The sequence below is a fragment of the Megachile rotundata genome, chromosome 5, assembly GCF_050947335.1.
Source record: "Megachile rotundata isolate GNS110a chromosome 5, iyMegRotu1, whole genome shotgun sequence".
In the NCBI taxonomy this organism is placed as follows: Eukaryota; Metazoa; Arthropoda; class Insecta; order Hymenoptera; family Megachilidae; genus Megachile; species Megachile rotundata.
In genome coordinates, this window is record NC_134987.1 from 11,188,564 (window position 1) to 11,210,236 (window position 21,673).

General features: G+C 34.3%; 1 protein-coding gene across 8 annotated transcripts in view; it reads left to right on the top strand.

The window, feature by feature from the left end:
- The window catches only part of SLO2 (slowpoke 2), a 198,317-nt gene that overhangs the window by 88,990 nt on the left and 87,654 nt on the right, over positions 1–21,673 (top strand). The window contains exon 1 of one of the 8 annotated variants that reach the window (XM_076532058.1): positions 5,686–7,451. The exons of 6 other annotated variants lie outside the window; for them this stretch is intronic. In XM_076532058.1, coding sequence (XP_076388173.1) covers positions 7,381–7,451 — 71 coding nt within the window. In that variant the 5' untranslated portion in view covers positions 5,686–7,380. Of the gene's footprint in view, positions 1–5,685; positions 7,452–21,673 lie in introns of those variants that run through there. One more of the 8 variants, XM_076532060.1, reaches the window with a different exon arrangement.

Here is a 21,673-nt window from a genome sequence, read left to right on the forward strand (position 1 = left end):
TATAAATATTTGAAAATTTGAAAATATAGAAGTCTAGATATATGAGTGTCTTCAGTAATAGACTTTACTACTATCTACTACTATACTACTATATCACTATACCACTATATCACTATATCACTATACTACTATACTACTATACTACTATACTACTGTGCTACTATGCTACTATGCTACTATACTACTATACTACTATACTACTATACTACTATACTATTATACTGCTATACCACTATACCACTATACCACTACACCACTATACCACTATTTTAATATTCTACAATACTATTCTATGTGTACGTCAATATTTCACCTCATTACTATTTCTATATTACCACTATTACTATTACTATTTTATTATACATATTTCCTTATATTGTTATACTATTATTATACCACATAATAGTAAACCTTGCAAATCTTGCATATTTCATAAAACTTTGAAAATGTTTAAATTTGATAAATTTCAATGTATACATATACAATAAAACATAATCTAAAATTGTATATGTATATTAATTCCTGAATCTAGAGATTTCAAGTAGCCATTTGTAGACACAGATATTTGAACACACTGATATTTAAACACACTAAGGTTTCAAGACATTGGGATTTAGGGATCTGGGGATTTGGGGATCTCGAAATTGATAAACTTGCGAATGTAGAGATGAAGGAATTAAAAAACTTTCTATAAGCATACTAATCCGAAGGAAGTCGAGTCGCTGCTTCCGAGTGTACCGTTGGACTTTCTTGCCCTTTCGAAGTCACTCGATGAACTTCATTCCACAGAGATTTCCGCGGTGGCTCGATGCCAACAAACGCTTCTCGACGAGTCGTTAAAAACACATGTTCCTTCGAGATTGTCCTTTTGAATGTTGCGATCCTTGTACGAGAGACCATTAACCCAGCTGTCAGGTGAAATTGTCTACGGAAAAGTGTCTGATGGGATTCGACGTACCACATCGTTTTAATCGCTTAAATAATACAGCGAGGTGAAATTTGATGCACAAGTTTGTTTGAGGAAACAAAAAGATTTCCGGAAGAATGTGGTATATGTGGATTGTACATATAAGTGAATGCGGTATAAGTAAATCTACGAATTTTTAAATTGTGAAGTTCAGAATCCAAATCGAAAAGACCTATCAGGTTTCGCTGAATATCGCATGCTATAAATTGAACTAGAAACTAAACTGACCTGTTCCATCCCGCAACAATTAAACATTTGCTATCAATATGCAAATTGGATTGCATATTTATAAAGCATTTTACGACGATCGTAAAGTTATCATACGCCGAGGTTGATATTTCATGCCATCAAACTGTTATTGGATATAGAAGTCATTTATCACTTCTGCGTTTATGGAAAATAAATCAGAGTAACCACAATTTAATTTTCAACAAATTTACGATATCTGACAACTGCCTGTCTCTATGACTGAATTGATTAATATATAAAATGTTATCATTTTAAACCTGTACATTAATTAATTTCGATGATAAATACATTTTGTCGGCTGGTCAATATTTGAATACAAATAATCAATATTTAAATACATTAGTCAATTAGTGTATACATATAAACAAAGTACTGTGTACATAATATTATTGCTCTATATACTTAAAGTATTCTTAGACTGAAAATTACGTGTTTGTGTCACGCAACAAGATGTCGGAAAATATGTGACCTCTTATCGTATGCTTAACACTACGTTGAACCATAGGTGAACAGTCTTTAGGAATGAGTTATGTCAGTTGTCGATCGCCTTTATGAGTCCGTAGCATCGAAGGGTTAGGTTAAGGGTTAAGGACCTCCTGTCCCTAACCCATTAAAGTCAATGAGACAGCAGAAAGTATACTCACAGGTTGTTAACCCAGGAACTCACGTGTTCAGATCGAAATTATCATACATCACATTTACATTTAATTTCTAAACGTTCACAAACTTAAATTCACAAATTTTGGAATTCGAATGGGTGTACTTCAGAAATTCAAATTTCGTAATACTTAAAAATTTTTATTGTAAAATTGTAAAATAGTAGAATTTGCAGTTTCTTAAATTCTCAATTTCTCAAACCCTCAATCCTTCAAACTTTCGAGATCTCAGATTCCAAATCTCTCAAGGCTCCAATCTCTCAAATTCACAAATTTTGGACAATGTAATGGGAGTTTTAGAGAATAGGAATTTGAAAGATTGGGGATTTTAGAGATTAGGGATTTTAGAAATTAGAAATTTGAGAGATTGGGGATTGGAGAGATTGGGGATTGGAGAGATTGGGCATTTGAGAGATTGGGAATTTGAGAGATTGGAAACTTGAGAGATTTGAAATTTGAGTGATTAGGGATTTGAGAGATTGGGAATTTGAGAGATTGGAGATTTGGGAGATTTGAAATTTGAGAGATTGGAAATTTGAGAGATTGGGCATTTGAGAGTTTGGGAATTTGAGAGATGGGGACTTGAGAGATTTGGAGTTTGGGAGATTGGGGATTGGAGAGATTGGGCATTTGAGAGATTGGGCATTTGAGAGTTTGGGAATTTGAGAGATTGGAAACTTGAGAGATTGGATATTTGAGAGATTGGAAATTTGAGAGATTGGGGACTTGAGAAATTTGGAGTTTGAGAGATTGGAAATTTGAGAGATTGGGCTCTTGAGAGATTGGGAGTTTGAGAGATTGGAGACTTGAGAGATTTGAAATTTGAGAGATTGGGGACTTGAGAGATTTGGAGTTTGAGAGATTGGGCATTTGAGAGATTGGGAATTTGTGAGATTAGGAATTTAAAAGTTTGAGGATTTGAGCGATTTCCAAACTTTCATACTCCCAAATTTACAAGTGACACATTTGAAACATGTGATCACCTTTTACTTTGGGTCGACCTCACGCGCCAACTCATGGATTGTCATCAGTACAATCCAGGCACATATGTTAACTGCGAACAGCACAATAATATCAACAACACCACACTTAATCTGAAACATTCTCTTCAACTATCTCACCACCTTGATTTTCGAACCAATACAATTTTCCAGCGTTACTACTCTAACATTACAAAGTAACTAATACTCCGTTCCATTTAATTTTTCCTACATTTCCTTGTATTGTATTCTATTTTACCTACCTACAATACAGGTCTCATTCATGGTTCTCCTTCATTCGCGTTAAAGATCATTCTCCCGAACGAAATTATCCTCTAACTATTAACTATTCCTCAGATAAAGCGATTTACAAGCTCGAAACAGTCCGCGCTATTATTACAAGTCGTGAAACAGACGGATCCTCATTTGTTACCAAGAATAACAGTAGACATAAACTGTTCGCGTTAAAGTGGTAGTAGAACTTACTGCCTCCCATTTCTCTGTGATTTGTTCTCGTTTCACTATGTTTTGACATTTCTTCTCCTTGTTACTTCAATCTGATTTGCGTGGAAAAATTGTTAGAAACGATGGAAGGATCGTATTCTTTGAAACGAGCGGAGGCTTTGAACTCTTGGGGGTAGTTAGCGTAGAAGGGCAGATATTGTGTGATAAAGGGAGATATTGTTGCGGAGAGACATTGTGGCTAACGTTGCAACGGTATTCTGCCGTTTTTATTATTCATATTTCGCCGTCGTGCGAATCGTAAAAACGTTTTCGTGATTTAATTGCGTGGTTTATGTTCTTTTAGAAATGCGAGTATGTTAATTATTTGCTCTTGTAACTTTGGTAAGAAATATGGAGAATTTTATGGCAAATGGTTCTATTTATTCAATTTTTAGTTTATACTATTATTTAAATTATTCCAATTTAGTTGGAAATTTATTTGATTCACACTCCCTTGCATTTTGTTGTTGATATGCATAATCTAATTTACTATTAAATTTTTGCACTTTGTAGAATGATACTGCAAATATAATTTGGGTCAAAATGTTACAAAACAGTGTTTCACTTAATAATTATAGCTTCACTTTATTTTACTTCATCTGTTTCTTCTAACTCCATAAGTAAAAAAATTAATCAGCTCAGAGAAACTTCCGTTAAATCAACTGTCCCGAAATCAATATTTAACGCGAAGCTTATTTTACGATTACGAAAATCTGCAGGAGAAAAACAAATGTCAGAGTGGAAAGAATACCAGAACATTTGGTATATTTTTATGGTATCGAGCATAATCTAAACTCGAAGTGGTAAAAGCAAACAGAGAACGCAATCGTGATGGAACCGAAAGGTATGAAAAGGGTAACATTCTGCAGGAATAGGTTCACCGAAATAGAAAGGCACGGAAACCTAATCTGAATGCATACTCAAATGTTCCATTACGATAATACCTCAATTAACCGGATCGCCATTATCCGAATTCTGAAAATTAGGAACCTTTCCTCTTCCATTTGCAAATTAAAATATTTATTTGCTAATTTATAATAAGATATATCTCCAAACTCTTCACAAGAATTAAAACATTTACAATTTTATATTTTATTATATTTTACTTTATATTAATTATTATAAAATTGTAATTTGGAAGTTTATTCACAAAATTTGTGAAAGAAGAAAACTTCTGGTTAACTCAATAGCAAGTTGTAAGAAGCTTTCTGCAACCCCGTCAGTGGCAATATAACGAGAGTCTACAGACTACCATACAGTTTTACACCAACTAATGTTGTATGCAAAAATTCTCAAAAAAGACTATAACAAAGAAAAAGTAAATAAGGGTTGTAATATTTTCATAGTTTCCCTCATAGACTTCAAAAAGCACCATAAAGAAACACATCAAGTAAATGATAATTTACAAAAGATTATAGTGGAACTTGTTTCACTAAACTTTGCAAAACAATTTTTTTATCCCGCTCTTTGATCAAAGGTATTTTTCCACAATATCCATAGTTCGGTATAGAATACTTGTAAAGGAGAACACGTTGTGCTTTTCTCATTTCCATATTTCAAGGAACGTCTCTTCCCGTTCGTTTTCGTTTCTTTGGAGGCTAGATATAATACATGTATGTATGTATATGTGTAGAAGTGAATAGTTAAGCAAAGACTTATGAGAATGCAAGTGTTTGAAATTCTCCTAGCGATCAAACGCTAGAGTTACTAAACTTTGATGAATTTCCCTATTGCATTTTTTGGAATAATTAAAAAAGATGGTCAAAAAGATTTACAACAAAATTGATATTCACTGTAAGAATATGTGTAAGTATGTGTACAGCATGTGTATGTGTTGGATGATCTATCTAATGATTCAGCTCACAGGTCAGATAAAAATATCGGAGCCAATGTACATATTTGAAATACGTCAGCCCCTGTTTTTCGTATTTTCTGTCTAAATACAAAAATGGGAGAGAAAGTTTGTAGAGCTGTCTTATCCTAGAGCAGTCATAAGCAAAGGTCACAGATAAGTTTCCTTTAAGAAACTTAACTTAAACTTAACTCAAAAACCTTTAGAAGTTTGGAACTCCAACAGTTACAGATAAACTGATATTCAGTTGTGTCAAACATGCAGTACGTGAAACAATACTTCCCTATTTTTGTACAATTATTTGCATAGATTCCATTTCACATCGCCAAGAAGTACCAAGCCCACAAAAGTTTAAGGTCATTAGAGAAACCTTCGCGATAATGGTACGCATTCTCCGTCCGTTTATCCACCAGTTCGATAAAGCAAATTTGCTATGATATGACAGCCCGCACGAGTAACGGGGGGTTAAATCGGTGTCCCATGACTTATGAACGGTACGTGTGCACCTTTGATCCACACCCCAGCGATCACGGGTATCACGAGGGTATAGAATTACGGTATCACGAGAGTAACGCGTGGCACAGTCGGTGGTTCCGCGATTTATTATTTTTCATCTGATTTTCGTTGGTCGGTGGGTTGTTTATTAGGCGCGTTGACGAGCTAGTTTGTAGCCGGTCACGCAGGAGAAGCTCGCCTCCTCCCGCGAAGGCGGTGGAACAGGAGTGGATGACAGGGTAGGGAATAGAACGGTGGGAGATAGTTTGAGCTTGCGCGTACGTTTTCAGCTCGGCGTCGGAGCGGAAAGCTTGAGGCTGAACCCGCTAGTCGGCGCTAGGCCAGGCCACGCGAAGCGCCTTGTGCTTGCGGAGCTTGCTGAGAGGAGCTGCCAGCGCGGCAACCTCTCGATGCCTCTACGGCGGGCTAATGAAACCTCGAGAGCACCGCGATTCCGCTTGAAACTGCCCGCAGACTCGCGACACGCCAGACGTTCCAAAAGATGCGGTACCTCAAGAGAAAATGCCGTTGTCTCTATCTGAAGAGGAAGCAACCGGGGCCGTGATCGACACTCGACGTTCCGGCCAAACTTTTCGAACGCTCGAAGCATCCTTCCTTTTCAGAGAAGAGAGTTCACCTGACGATCGGTATCGGTACTCGAGAGAAGACAGTGCGACGAACAAGTGAAGTTTCGGATTACGAGCTTGCGGCGGGACCAAGACCGAAGGACGCGTCCTCGAATCGGCCGGTGAACGAGTTAATTAGATTAATCTATACTGGTACTCCAGAAATCGACATATCAAGTAGCGGAGCAACCGAACGATCCCTCCTCTCGGTTTTTTCCCCAAGTAATCCGTGGCCTTGCAACGGGAGCATGCGACAGATCGGCTGTTTTATTTTTCACGGTGTACGACGTCTTTCTTCCAGAAACGGTCTTCGCGGTTCCCTAACCTCGTTAGGATCATCTCCTGGGGCACGCTAACACGAGAGATTCGATTAGAGGAAAGGGAACAATAGGGAGAGAAACAAAGGATTGTCGATGTTTAACTGACTTAGCGGGCGAAGAAGAGGGGACGGATAGAGACGTCGGAAGAAGAGGAGTCCTGAAGGCGGTGGGCGCGATGAAATAAAATCGCCACCGTTTTCCCTTCTATTTAACGATATTATCGCTGGTTGGCGGGTCCAAAAACGTAGAGTATTTTTAATACGTGTACAGACGCACGGGCACACCATGTATCTGCGTGTACGTACGTACCGTGTCCAGGTGGCTGGTAATTAAGTGTAGGGTTATAATCGACGTTTAATCGTTTAACGCTGCGGAAGGTGTGAAAGTTGAAACGTGGTCCAATTAACAAACGATTCAACGTCGCGGTCCAACTAATAGTGACTTAGATCTCATCCAATCGGTGCCGCGTTATTTTTTACGAGAGTTCCGCGGCCGCGCCAGGTATACCGATCGTTAACCATAAGTGTTTTGACTGTAAGTTCCGCGAACAAAGTGTAATTTGTACCTCGTCGCGAGACACGCGAGACAATCGTGTTCAACGTGTTTTCAGAACGATACTAAAGTTTTAACGTTACTTCGAACGTAGGTTCTATCGAGATTGAACTTAACGTTGGTGAGACAAAGTGTGATCCATAGAGGAAGATACTCAGGATGTGTACAAGACACTAGCTATGACGACTTCGAGCAGATACAGCAGTTATAACTGTCTTACTAGCTGGGACAGCTACGACAGAATACCAAGGTAGAACCATAAATTATATGGAACGGAGTTTTCCATTATGGGATTAGCCGCTTTTAAGCTGGCCTCGCTTTTAAGCATGATTCATGATTCACGGTTGCGGCATTCTATCCTTCGATACTTCACGGTATCGATCAATTATTAAGTATACAAGATGCAGAAACAGGGGATTTTGACAGGGTTTTTTATTGGAATTTATATTTCTTTAATACGTAGCCTATGACGTATTTTCGCGCGAGATGATCTTGCAATCACGATAGTATATATTATGGTAATATATGTATTCTAGTTAATATCCCATGGCTGATATGTGATTTTCTGAATATCAACCGGTATATGTTTTACACCGTTTGATTAACTTGAATAGGGATACAGCGATTTGCAACGCTTCGGGCCCCTTGAAGGCTAAATTCATTAGCGACTGACGTGGAAATATTGTCACTTTAGCACGAACTTTAGCACCACGAGTGCTGTGTTCACTTTTGATCGTCATTTTATGTTTTGTAGAAATGCCATATAACTTTGATATACTGACGTTTAGAGCGTTATTTGGTCTTGATAATTATTTAGTGACGTGTTTCAAACTCCATTGTTTCTTTTGTGGAAATGTTTACATTCATGCAATGCAATTTTTGGAGGACATATTGTAAATGATTTGTGTGAGATTTGTATGAGATGCAGAAATTTGGAAATGTGGAAATCTAGTCATCTAAAAATCTAAAAATCTAAAAATTTAAAAATTTAAAAATTTAAAAATTTAAAAATCCAATAATCTAAAAGTCTAAAAATCTAAAAACCTAGAAACCTATACACCTATAAACCTATAAATATATAAATCTGTAAACCTAGCAATCTAGTTAAAAAATCAGAAGTATAAAAATTGCAAATTCTTCAGAAGAAGTTAATATCCACACTATGCCTTATCTTTCTCCAATTCTTCAACCAACAAATTCATCTTATTTTTATACCTAAAAAAATAAAAATACCGAAGGTAATGTTTGAAAAAAGAACCCTCGAATTTCGCAGCAAAATTTCTGAATGAAGCAATCATCCGAAATGGAGATGTCGGTACGGAGTAGTTTCCAATTTATTTTTATGGGCAGGTATACTTTTATTAGCAAGCTCATCAGTTTTTTTTTTTCACGCTGAGCCGTAATTTCTTATTGTCGAGCGCACCTGATCCGAACGTATTCCTTTAATCTTTTCGGCTGGACAAAGTATGTAAATTTGTTATATTCTGTCACATTATTCGGTTTTTATCGGTTGTAAAACATTTTTCCTATGTTATTTTATGTCATGGAAACAACGACAATGCAGTTGTAAAACAATCTCTGTTTCCGTGATAGAATAAGTACGTCTGAAACGTGCATCCACGTTTCTTTCGATCCCAGGAACATTGTTCTTGCTCGTCCGTTTATTTAATATCGTGATATTATGTTTTGACGTGCATGCGTTGGGGCAACATTTGCGAAGCAATCGTTGAAGAATGGAACCTCAAATGAAATGCCACGTATGTAAATGTCGCTTGCAAATTAGCTTTGCTCCTTTATAATCCTTCTGCTGCCATAGAGAAGATTTCACGATACTGCAAAATATAGGAAAAGGAATATTTTTATGTGGCGTATTAATTTTATGAAGTATTTCGTGTATTAATTTTACGATATTATTTTGCATATTTAATTATACTAAAATTATATATTTTATTATATTTAATTCGATATTAATTTTGTTCTATTATGTATGAATTTTAAGTTCTTTGAAATAGTTCAATGGGTGTAGGTCTGTTTGGTTAACAATAAATAAAATATTTTTTATAGTCAAGTCAAAATATAGGAATTCAATTTTTGAAAATAAAGCTAACTTCGTTGGATATTATTCTTTAGACAGAAAATATTATTTGGCAAAATTTAAGAATGTGAAATGAAAAAGAGATTATGCAATTTTTTATATAACACAATTTGCTGACATCTTGAATGTTCACTTTTTATATATTTTCAACTCACTGAAATTAATTTAATAAATCGTTTAATGTCTCATAAACGTCATACAATCTTCTATTTTCAACCACCATCAAACTTCTTCGCAGAATTAAATAAAAAATTGTCCATCTAAAATGGGTATGAACTCTTCATGTTTAATTGATGAATTTTTGCAATAACTTTACGTCAGAATTAGAATAATTAAAAGAAGTTGAAGGTGGAATACATTCATCTAGAACCGGTTGATTACTTTTCCCTGTTCCATCGCGTTCGATGCAAGTTGAATTTAAAACAATCCCTGCACCGCGAAACAATTAATCACAACGCCATCCTCAAACGTTGCGTTTCTCTTTATCTGAGAAATAGAAAACTTTTTCTTACTACTATTTCGAACTAAGAATAACGTCATACTTTTCTTTCGCTTACGTCAACGATAATTGCTTTGTAACAGTTATTTTTTTTATATAATTATTATTTTTGTGTATAAAATTATTAGTTTTATTTGTTCAATATAAGGTCTTTCATATGGGTGTCATATACATACATGTCATATTGTACGTATGTGCCATTATACATACGTGTCATTATATACATATATGATTTTTGACAATTATTTACATTTATTTATATAAATAATTTGTATACATAGCTTATATACGTTTACATGTATAATTTATGTATATAATTTATCCATATTTATACATATAATTTGTGTACGTAGTTCACATACGTTCATATGTGTAGTTTGTGTATATGATTTATATATATTTATACATATAATTCATATATATTATTGCATAAAAATTATGCATATTTATACATATAATTTATGTATATTTACATACATATACAACTTCCAAAATATGCATCAGCAAAAATAAAAAATTCCCACAAAATCTATTACAGTATCTCCATAATGAAATGTCTCTGACACCCTAAAGCGTGTCATATCAAGCATGTCATGGATCAATTACAAATTTCGATATGATCACTCGATCGACGAACTCGATTACCAATAATCCACTTTTTACTGACAGTTCTGTTTCATTCGCAGTGATGCGGTTTACTCGTCCAATTTCCACAGTGTGTTCCTCTGTCTAACCTAACAAATTGCTCGAGTTTCAGCAACTTCCAGGAATCATCTAAATCGCAAAATTCTACGGATTCGTTTCTATCGGTGAATTTGTTAAACTCGCTCCTCAGAGGCTCGATAAAATAAGCCGAAGTTATCGAGCAGGTTTCTCGTTGTACTGAATATCTGGGTTGTTCGCGGGATCGCGTTGGAAATGTTATGGGGTTAGGATGAATTAATAAACGTCGCGTGCTATCGTCGCAAAAGTACTGAATCGGTTGATCTATCCTCGCTGTTTTGTAACAGCTGTCGGAATTAAACAGTTGAATTTTTGAATATTTTCTGCTCCATTTCTCTTAGAATTTATTATGAGACTCGTGGAATTAACCTGTATGTTACAAATAACTGTTCCACGGTTGAGTTTTAATTATTTAATATCTCCTTATTGCCACTGTCGAAATGACCACGTGGCACAATTTGGAGGGAATTATTTATGAATTGCCAGAATGAAACTGCCTGTGCGTGGATAAATTAATCGTGTGGTTACTTAACGTTTCCTGGTTTCAATTTGTTGTAAGACTAGTATATTATAGCAATTTTGATGATGATTTGATGATTTTGATGACAAATTCTTTTGATGGAGAACTTTTTCTAGATTCTTTTGATTTAACGCTCTATTAATTCATGGTGACTTATAATATTTAATCATGGTAATCACTGTAGTTAGTGTGTTGTCACTGGTAATTTATACTTGTTAAATTATTAATAAATTTAGCATATAGCGACATCTTACAGTATTAGAAATGATGTGCGATGTTAGTAACAGAATAATTGAATATTAGAAACAGAATAATTGAATATTGTACTTCCGTCTTGTCGTTATGAAAATGTAAGCGTTCGTGATGTTTTATTTGAAGAAAAAGTAATCCCTGTTTAAATGGTTAATCTTTAAGTTAAAATGTTTGTTGTTTGTGTTCTTTATTAAATAATTTGTTCGTGTTCAAAAGTGTATTATTAGTTTTGTTATTTTCCATAATTCTGATTATTTAACAATACTGATAGAAAATTAAAAAATATGCTAGTGGTTGTAAATATTATTTTTACGATCAAGTTATCGATTACTGATATTAACTTATTGATTTATTAATATTATTACTACAACTTATTTCAATGTTACTATTATGTATAACTTCTTTCGTTTATACAAGTATAAAGCATCAAACCATGAAGTCTTTAAATATCAAAGTTCACAAAATTCCATCTTAAATTTCCAAATCCCAAAAATCCATAAAAATCACGTCTTTCTCCTTCAACAATATTTTCCTAGGAACATCAGATTTACCTGTAACCTTTCACCCAAAAGTATCGCATTTCAAAAGATCTTAAAGGTCGTAGATTTTAAGACTTCACTGGCAAAGAAAAGCCACAAAAATTGAACACAGAAACTCTATACTAATTGCTTTCCCAATTATAAAACTACTTAAAAATTTGTTTGTTTAAACTTCACTCTCAACTTCATTTTTTAAACCCAAACTGCAATTCATAAAATAAGGATTTCACGCAGGTCAATTTTCTATTAAAAATACTATGTCTTGCGGATTTGCGCGGGGAACTAAAAGCTTTTACGATATCCCTTTATTCCGGACGGTTCAAGCGGAATACTTTCTTCGAAAAACAGAAGCTTTGAGAAACCCTTTTCGCGAAATTAAACGGTGGGGCGACGGCTGTTTATCTTTCCGTCAGTCCCTTCGTTCTTCACTGGTAATTCGCATTATCGCGGCAAGTTTATTAATTACTAGTCGCGGCAGCCTTGTCCCCGTTCCCCGAACATCGAGCACAAAGCACGAGCCAATGATTCTCATGTTACCGCTGACAATCCTGTAGTAGTCCGTAAATATTTGATGCGTGATCCTAATTTTCAATCCGCGTATACGATTAAGGGATGTCTGCACAAAACGTTCCATTCGTCAATATCATATTTTATGTCAGTCGCAAGTATGTGGATTTTATTACATGGAACATTAAATGTTCTTATGATGCACACTTTAACCCTCTCTTGCATTCTGTTGCAAATGAACTATGTATATTATGAAATTCTTGCGTACTGTCTACCGATGTAGAACCCATGAGTTGGCGCGTGACAAGCGGAGGTGTTTAACGTGGCGATATTTAACATATGAACATCCCACATATGAAGATATAACGTTTAGCAATCTGACATATAGAATTACAATATGTGGTCATCTAATATGTGATCTAATGCGTGGGACTATGTCATGTAGCATTTTTAATTTTCTATCAATATAAATTACCAGTGACAACACAATAACTACTTAAGATTAAATACCATAACAGTCACCATGAATTAATAAAACGTTAAATCAAAAGAATCTAGAAAAAGTTCTCCATCAAAAGAACTTAAAGTCATCATGAAAATTGCTATATCATGTAGAAATTTTGCGTGTGACGATATAACGTCTGAAAATTGAACACGTAGCAAACTAATACGTGGCGATCTCACGTGTGAAATTCCGACGCGTGGAAATCTGACGCGATGGAACCCAGCTCGTCGTAATTCAATGCGTGGAAAATCAATGGGTTGAGATTTGGTGCGTGGCGATGTAACACGTGGAAATTTAATACGTTGAAATTTGACGCGTGGAAATCCAATGCGTTGAAATTTGATGCGTGGAGATCCAACGCGTTGAAATTTAACGCGTGGCGATGTAATGGGTGGAAATTTAATGCGTTGAAATTTGACGCGTGGAAATCCAACGTGTTGAAATTTAATGCGTGGAAATCCAATGCGTGGAAATTTAATGCGTTGAAATTTGACGCGTGGAGATCCAACGCATTGAAATTTAACGCGTGGCTATGTAACGTGTTGAAATTTAATGCGTTGAAATTTGACGCGTGGAAATCCAACGTGTTGAAATTTAATGCGTGGAAATCCAATGCGTGAAAATTTAATGCGTTGAAATTTGACACGTGGAGATCCAACGCATTGAAATTTAACGCGTGGCTATGTAACGTGTGGAAATTTAATGCGTTGAAATTTGACGCGTGGAAATCCAACGTGTTGAAATTTAATGCGTGAAAATCCAATGCGTGTAAATTTAATGCGTTGAAATTTGACGCATGGAAATCCAACTCATGGAAATTCAACGTGTTGAAATTTGACGCGTGGCGATCTAACGCGTGGAAATTCAACGCACGGTGATCTAACACGATAGAATCTATCGCGTGACGATCTGCCGCGTCGAAATCTACTACATCTCGACCTAACGCGTTGAAATCTACCACGTGGTGACCAACGCGTTGAGATCCACCACATGATCTACCTTGTGGCAATCTAACTCACATCTAACTTAAAAAGACTTAATTATAATCCCCCAATCACCTACATTTTCCACCTACTGCTCTTGTCAGCAAGAAATAATTTCACCTCGGTATCACAAATTTTAAACCAAGATTATACAGTTTGTTCAATAAATTATTAAAAATTTAGTTCACAATAAACGTTACGTGATTTTCGCCCGATTTAACGATTCAACCTTTCGGGAAGTAATCAAAATAGCTTTTCATTATCTTACGGCTTTTAAGCGCAATTAGGAGTAGATTAAAGCTGCACGCCACAAATTACACGCGGACAGCTTGATAATAAAGATAAACGAAAGAAAATAATGAGGATCTTGTTTGAAAACGCGGCAACCCGGTACTGGGGTAATTATTCTCACACCGTGTCTCAATTTCCAGGGTAAAAATTGCCCTGTTACGAACCTGCGTCGACATATTACTTGTCCAAATCCTATTATCCGACTTTCTTCTCTCGTTCAGCTTCTCAGGTTTATTGCGATTTAATCGTGTCGCTTTTAATAGTTGCAATTACCGGTAATAACCGTGAGGGACGGTAATGTAATCAGTGTTTGGCGATACGATGACTGATAATGAAAATTGACACAGTCGTTCTCGGACTGCCAAGTGCAAATATTTTCTTTCGTATCGGTTGGTGATTAATGAAAAGAACTGACTTGTTTGCTGTCTTGAGAGCTGCAGATCACGATATTCGATCTTCCATGATTATTGCTCGATCTACACATTTCTGATAAAATAGAAGTACTAAATATTAATTTTAATGCAGATTATTTTAATACAGATTGTTTGTTTATTTGTTTAGGTTCATAATTAATAATTGTGATGTGGACTCATTTTTATAAGAACGTTTTACTGTTGTCATCAAGTAGGATGATGGGTACCTTTTATCATTACACTTCAAAATTAATTTTTCACTTTCAGAGCAGTATTTATATAAAGTAACATTTGTAATATTATACCAAATGGAGAATTACATATACACAAAGAAGAAATATGAAGTAAAATTTGTTCATATGTAGCTCTGTATTCAGATAAACTGAAATTGAAAATTTCATACAAACAAACTTATTCATGGTAAAAAATAATTTCATGCACCTGATGGACGTTAAAAATTAATATATTTAATTATTAACAAGTCTGTAGTATTAAGAGACTTATTATTAATAATATGTACATATAATAAATTTCGAAATGTTCGCATTAAGCTCTTTATTTATTACAGTATAACAAACCATAATAAAAATATTTTTCTGACTGTGAAAAATGTTTAATTGACCCACATTAAACGTGGTAGAGTGCATTGCAACCGATACAATAATAATTGAAATACGTCAATAATCGGAAAATAATTCATGATATCGTAATTAGCAGCGTTACCATCGAGCAAGAGATCAATTATTAGTGCTCCAATCAAGCTTTCCGTGTTCAATTATTCGATTAGCCTATCTACGACATAAGATGATCAACGTAATTTCGATGCCGTCTTAACGAAGCAATAGTTTCTCGTCTCGTGACGAATTATTAAGTGGCTGGATGTATCTGGCGTTGATCGAATCATATTTTAAGAACACTGCCGTACGACATAGTTCTTTGACGATCGGCAAGACACGAGTCTTCTCGTTAATGAAATTTTCATAGGTTCGAGTGCATGTTGATGTTCGAACCTGTTACGAACTACGGACAAAGTATAATGTAGTTATAAAGTTAGAATTTGGCTATTGACGAGAATTTGGAGCGATGAAGTCGAGGACACTTCGAGCCAATCAACAATCTCAGCTTGTTGCAAACTTGATGTACGAAATTTTGAATCGGAATAGACATTTTGTGGTTTATTTATTAATTCAGGAATGGGAATAAATATTATTTTATTTTGTCACGGTTGTAGAAAGTTTAAAAGTATGTGAAAGAGAATGAAACTTGGAGTCAACTAACATGGCGCTGGGAGAAGTAAGAGTGTACTGCGCATGCTACTGCGCACGTGGAAATTACCGCGAAATTTAAATGATCGATACTTGTAGTTTAGCATTTAGAAGCACTTTGTTGTTAAAAATGTTAAAAAATAATTACCATTTAAGTATAACAAATATATTCGTACTTTCTACGTAAAAAGAATAGAATTAAATTATTTAAGTAAATAGAAATAAGTGCATTTCCCACTTAAAAAGTTGATTACTACATAATAAAGATTGTAGTATTCCTAGTGATACAGTGATATTTTCTTAGTTATACAATCTTTTAAATTACTATAGATTCACAAGTAATTAATTTTGAATTATTCGCAAAATTATACTCATACCTTTACATGTCGACGTAACTGAAATTAATAACAAATAAATTATCACAGTATACTTACACAGAATAAATAAATCCTATCTAATCTCAATATAAAGTGTGAAAAAACAAAGAAATGTAAAGTGGAATAAAAATAAACACTAGTTCCCACATCGTCAGAATAAACGTACTATTAATTGCAATCTGATTGCCAGGAGTGAAGGACCCTTAATTGGATATTAATAGTTCTAAAGGTATAATAAATAGCAGAACCGAGTGAAGTTTCCCTACCTTTGAATTAATCATCAATTAAGGTCCTTGTAAAGAAAATATTGTACTAGAGGTTTATAAAGAACTTTCGTTCTGAATGCAAACAACGTAGAAATATTATTCCAGTAATAATCAGTGCAAGTAGATTCGCCTTCTCCCAAGTGGAACGTCAATAAGATTTTTCATTCGCGATATTTAAATTGCATTTTAATTACCCGAGATGTCACTGAGCTTCAACATCTTATTAGATTCATTATTCTTAATTAATACGAATTATCAAATTTTTAGTTGTTGTCGCATTCTTCATTTTTTATATTTTCAAATTTCCTCAAGGTGCCAAATTCTCAAATTTCCTCAAGATGCCAAATTCTCAAATTTCCTTAAGTTGCCAAATTCTTAAATTTCTTCAAGGTGTTAAATTTGCAAATTTCCTCAAGTTGGCAAATTTTCGAATTTCTAAAATTGCAAGTTGTCAAATTCTCAAGCTTGAAATTTAGTAATTTAAAAATTCTCAGGAGTGATACTCACAAATTTCTAAATTCTCAAGCTTGGAATTCACTGATTTCCAAATTCTCAAGCTTGGAATTCACTGATTTCCAAATTCTCAAGCTTGGAATTCACTGATTTCCAAATTCTCAAGCTTGGAATTCACTAATTTCCAAATTCTTAAGCTTGGAATTCACTGATTTCCAAATTCAAAAGCTTGAAATTCACTGATTTCAAAATTCTCAAGCTTGGAATTCACTGATTTCCAAATTCTCTGGTTTGGAATTCACTGATTTCTAAATTCTCAAGCTTGGAATTCACTGATTTCCAAATTCTCAAGCTTGGAATTCACTGATTTCCAAATTCTCAAGCTTGGAATTCACTGATTTTCAAATTCTCAAGCTTGGAATTCACTGATTTCCAGATTCTCAAGCTTGGAATTCACTGATTTCCAAATTCTCTGGTTTGGAATTCACTGATTTCCAAATTCTCAAGCTTGGAATTCACTAATTTCCAAATTCTCAAGCTTGGAACTCACTAATTTCCAAATTTTCAAGCTTGGAATTCACTGATTTCCATATTCTCAAATTTCAAAAATTCCCAAGTAACTCCAAATATTCCCAGATACCCTCAAATATTCCCAACTGTTATCAGACTTTTCAAAATATCCACAAATATCCATAAATAACCACAAATACCACCTCATACCTTCAAATATCCCCAGGTATCTCCAAATATCCTCTAATATCTTCAGATATCTCCAAATACCACCTGATATCTTCAAATATTTCCTAATACCTCCAAATATTCCAAGATATCTCCAAATCTCCTCATATATCTCCAAATATCCCTTAATACCTTCAAATATCCCCAAAAGTCCCAATCTCAAAATGTCTCCTCTCATCCCCCAAACTATCCCAATTAATAACTCCCAACCCTTCCAAATCCCCAATTTCTAAAGATTCCTAGAAAATACATACCGAGCTCTCCTATCAACCCCGTTCCAAAGGTTAACCAAAACAATGAGATTTCCATTCCCTTTTTGTAAGTCTAAAATCTCTCTAACTCGACATTTGCTATTCGATTCAATATAATTCTCACCGTTTGTCCTGACCTTTCAAAGAAGCTTCGATCACGCACAGATAATCCGAACGGCGACAAAGCACACTTTTTAGTCGCGATGCTCGTTCTGGGAGTGCAGGGAAGACTTAATTATACCGCAAGAAAAAGTGCTCGTTATTGACATTTGTCTGGTGTGTAACGAACCGTCCGAAAGAAACTTTATAAATTTCTCCGTCACGATGTCAAGATCATCGATCGGGAACTTTTTCTTCCGGATTCGATCGTCTTCGGAGAGATTGCGTTGTTCGGTAACTGTTCCAATAGATTTTCCGACTTCTTCTTCACCGTGAAATGTCTCGAACTGCTTTTTTCCGGCTGCGAGATTTCCCGAATCGAGTTAAGAGAACATTTCATTTAAATCCATTTGATCGCGTTACTAGCGTCATTAGAACAAAGAAGGTGAATTGAATAGGTTATGCAAATTTAAGAAAATGATATCGTTGCATACGGTGTTCTATTGTTCAGTATTAGTATTTTCTGTTGTAATTCTGTTATAATGCAATTTACAATGCTGAGGGTAACAATAGTAATACCTTTATGTTCTATGCTGTAGTTCTTGTTTGTAGGTTAGTACGAGAATTTGTAATGTAGCTTATGGTGCTTTCTCCTACAAATTTTTACTAGTTTAAAGATAATACGTTTTATAAAAATATTAACCCCTTTACATATAGTACATTCTGAAAATATTTACTACTTTATAAATTGTACACTTTTTAAATATTTACGCCCTTACAGGTAGTACGTTCTGAAAATATTTACCATTTCGTAAATAATACATTTCTTTTTCCGTATCTACCATTTTATACATGGTACATTTTATAAAAATATTTACAACTTTATGAATGGTAAATGTTTGAACAAAATAAAATACAGATAAGTTACTCTATAGCCAACTGGAGAGGAGATCTAAATTTTCATACTTGCATAAAGAATAACCTGTTTTAAAAGAATAAAAATAATTTTGAAGCTCCTAAATTTGAATTATAGTTGTAAATATACTCCAAAGACAAAGTTTAAGACATTAAAGAATAAAAATACCACAATGAAAATATGTAACATATGTAACATATGTAATATGTAACATCTCACATCATACTCCACATGAAATTCACATTTTTTTAAATCAAGTGTCGTTTCACATTTTTTTGTAAATGTGGTAATTATGTTCACTCTTTAGATACTTAAAGAACTAACAAAGTTAGAGGTTCAATATATGGAAATCCTTCGGAAATCAAATCCTCGTCACTTTTATAGGTCGTTGAATCGGGAGAGCGAGCAAGGGGCGCTATGTGATCGTGCGAAGTAATCAAATTGATGTGGGCAGGACTGGCCATGGACGAATTTGGTTCGATAGGATCTGTTTGTGGCAGAAGGCACTCGAAATGACGTTGAAGGACTGGCACTGATCGAAATGCCTTGTTCTCAGGAATAGTTGATGTAACAGACCGCTGTTTCGTCGGAAGTTGTGGCATCATTTCCCTGCTTTTGATGGTCCTATTTTCTAAAACTTTAAGTGTAGTACTTGTAAATGCCATTTGTAGAATTATATGCATAAACAAATTACTTAAATTATCAAGTTGGTAATGTGATGTTACACACATTGGTATAGTCGACTCTTCCAATTGTTCAGGAACTACATTATACATTCAAACTGTACATTGTATTAAATTCGATTGTTCAAGTCGTAATTTAGAGAAGACAAGAAATAGGCACTTCAGTGAAGGTGTAGGAAAAATTCTTTCTGTGGAGAATTTCATTTTATTTCAAAATAAATCCCAAAATTTCTAAATTCCAAAATTCCCAAATCCCAAAATTTTTAAATTCCAAAATTCTCAAATTCTAAAATCTCCAAATCCCAAAATTTCCAAATCCCATAATTTCCAATTCCCAAAACTCCCAAATCCCAAAATTTTCAAATCCAAAATTTCCAATTCCAAAATTCTCAAATTCTAAAATCCCCAAATCCCACAATTTCTAAATCCCAAAATTCCCAAATCCCATAATTTCCAATTCCCAAAACTCCCAAATCCCAAATTTCCCAAAGTTCAAATTTCCCCAATCCCAAAATTTCCAATTCCAAAATTCTCAAATTCTAAAATCTCCAAATCCCAAAATTCCCAAATCCCATAATTTCCAATTCCCAAAACTCCCAAATCCCAAAATTTTCAAATCCCATAATTTCCAATTCCAAAATTCTCAAATTCTAAAATCCCCAAATCCCACAATTTCTAAATCCCAAAATTCCCAAATCCCATAATTTCCAATTCCCAAAACTCCCAAATCCCAAATTTCCCAAAGTTCAAATTTCCCAAATCCCAAAATTTCCAATTCCAAAATTCTCAAATTCTAAAATCCCCAAATCCCACAATTTCTAAATCCCAAAATTCCCAAATCCCATAATTTCCAATTCCCAAAACTCCCAAATCCCAAATTTCCCAAAGTTCAAATTTCCCAAATCCCAAAATTTCCAATTCCAAAATTCTCAAATTCTAAAATCTCCAAATCCCAAAATTCCCAAATCCCATAATTTCCAATTCCCAAAACTCCCAAATCCCAAATTTCCCAAATCCCAAAATTTCCAATTTCAAAATTCTCAAATTCTAAAATCTCCAAATCCCACAATTTCTAAATCCCAAAATTCCAAAATCCCATAATTTCCAATTCCCAAAACTCCCAAATTCCAAATTTCCTAACTTTCAAATTTCCCAAATCCTAAAACTGCCAAATCCTAAAATTTCCAAATCCCAAAATTCCCAAATCCCAAAATTCCCAAATCCCAAATCTTGAAAATTAAAAAGCACCAAGCCCCAATTTCAAGGAATTAACAAATGTCTACCACCACATCCTATCAATAACATCACCAAAATTCTACCACCAGCTTTTCGAAGTTTCATACTAGTTCAAAAATATCAGCAATTGGCGCTACTCTGTGTTTGGTGATTTTAAAGGACGAATAAAGGTTAGAAGATTTTTGCATACGCCGGTAGAACGTAGCTTCATGAATTATTTATGAATGCTTGCTTTGGAAAAATTCTTGAATATAGCTTGAATATTAATTCCACTGTTAAATATAAAATAAAAATTTGCAAAATGTCGGAGTACGAAATATTGCAACGTTTCACTTACATATTTTAATGTAAATATTTTGTTTTATTACTAGAAAATACATGTAGCAACTTTTCATATTTAATTTAAAAATTTTCTTCATGTAACTTTCCTTATAATTTAAAATTAATTAATTGTATAATTTTTTTCTTTTAAATTATTCATTACAATGTATTATAATATATGTACAATTTATGTAAACAAAATTATTTTTCTAATGGCAATATAAAACTCCGACTGTTTGGCACGATTGTTCAATACACAATTAAACGTGTATCATTCAGAAATATTTATGCAAGCGTTTGTTGATTGCACACGTCAACGCTAAACGAAAGCGTATTAATATATTTCTAACAAAATTGCAGTAGAGATGAAAATCCCTACTATTTTTTAAATTATTCTATATAAATTCAAAGTTTGACGCCTGGTAAAATAACTTTTCCGTGTTGCTGGTGACAGACAAATTTTGGGGTTAAAAAACAGCGGCCGTAAATTTGAAAGCTACAAATTACGGTATCCATTTCCAACAAATTTTTTATCTAAAA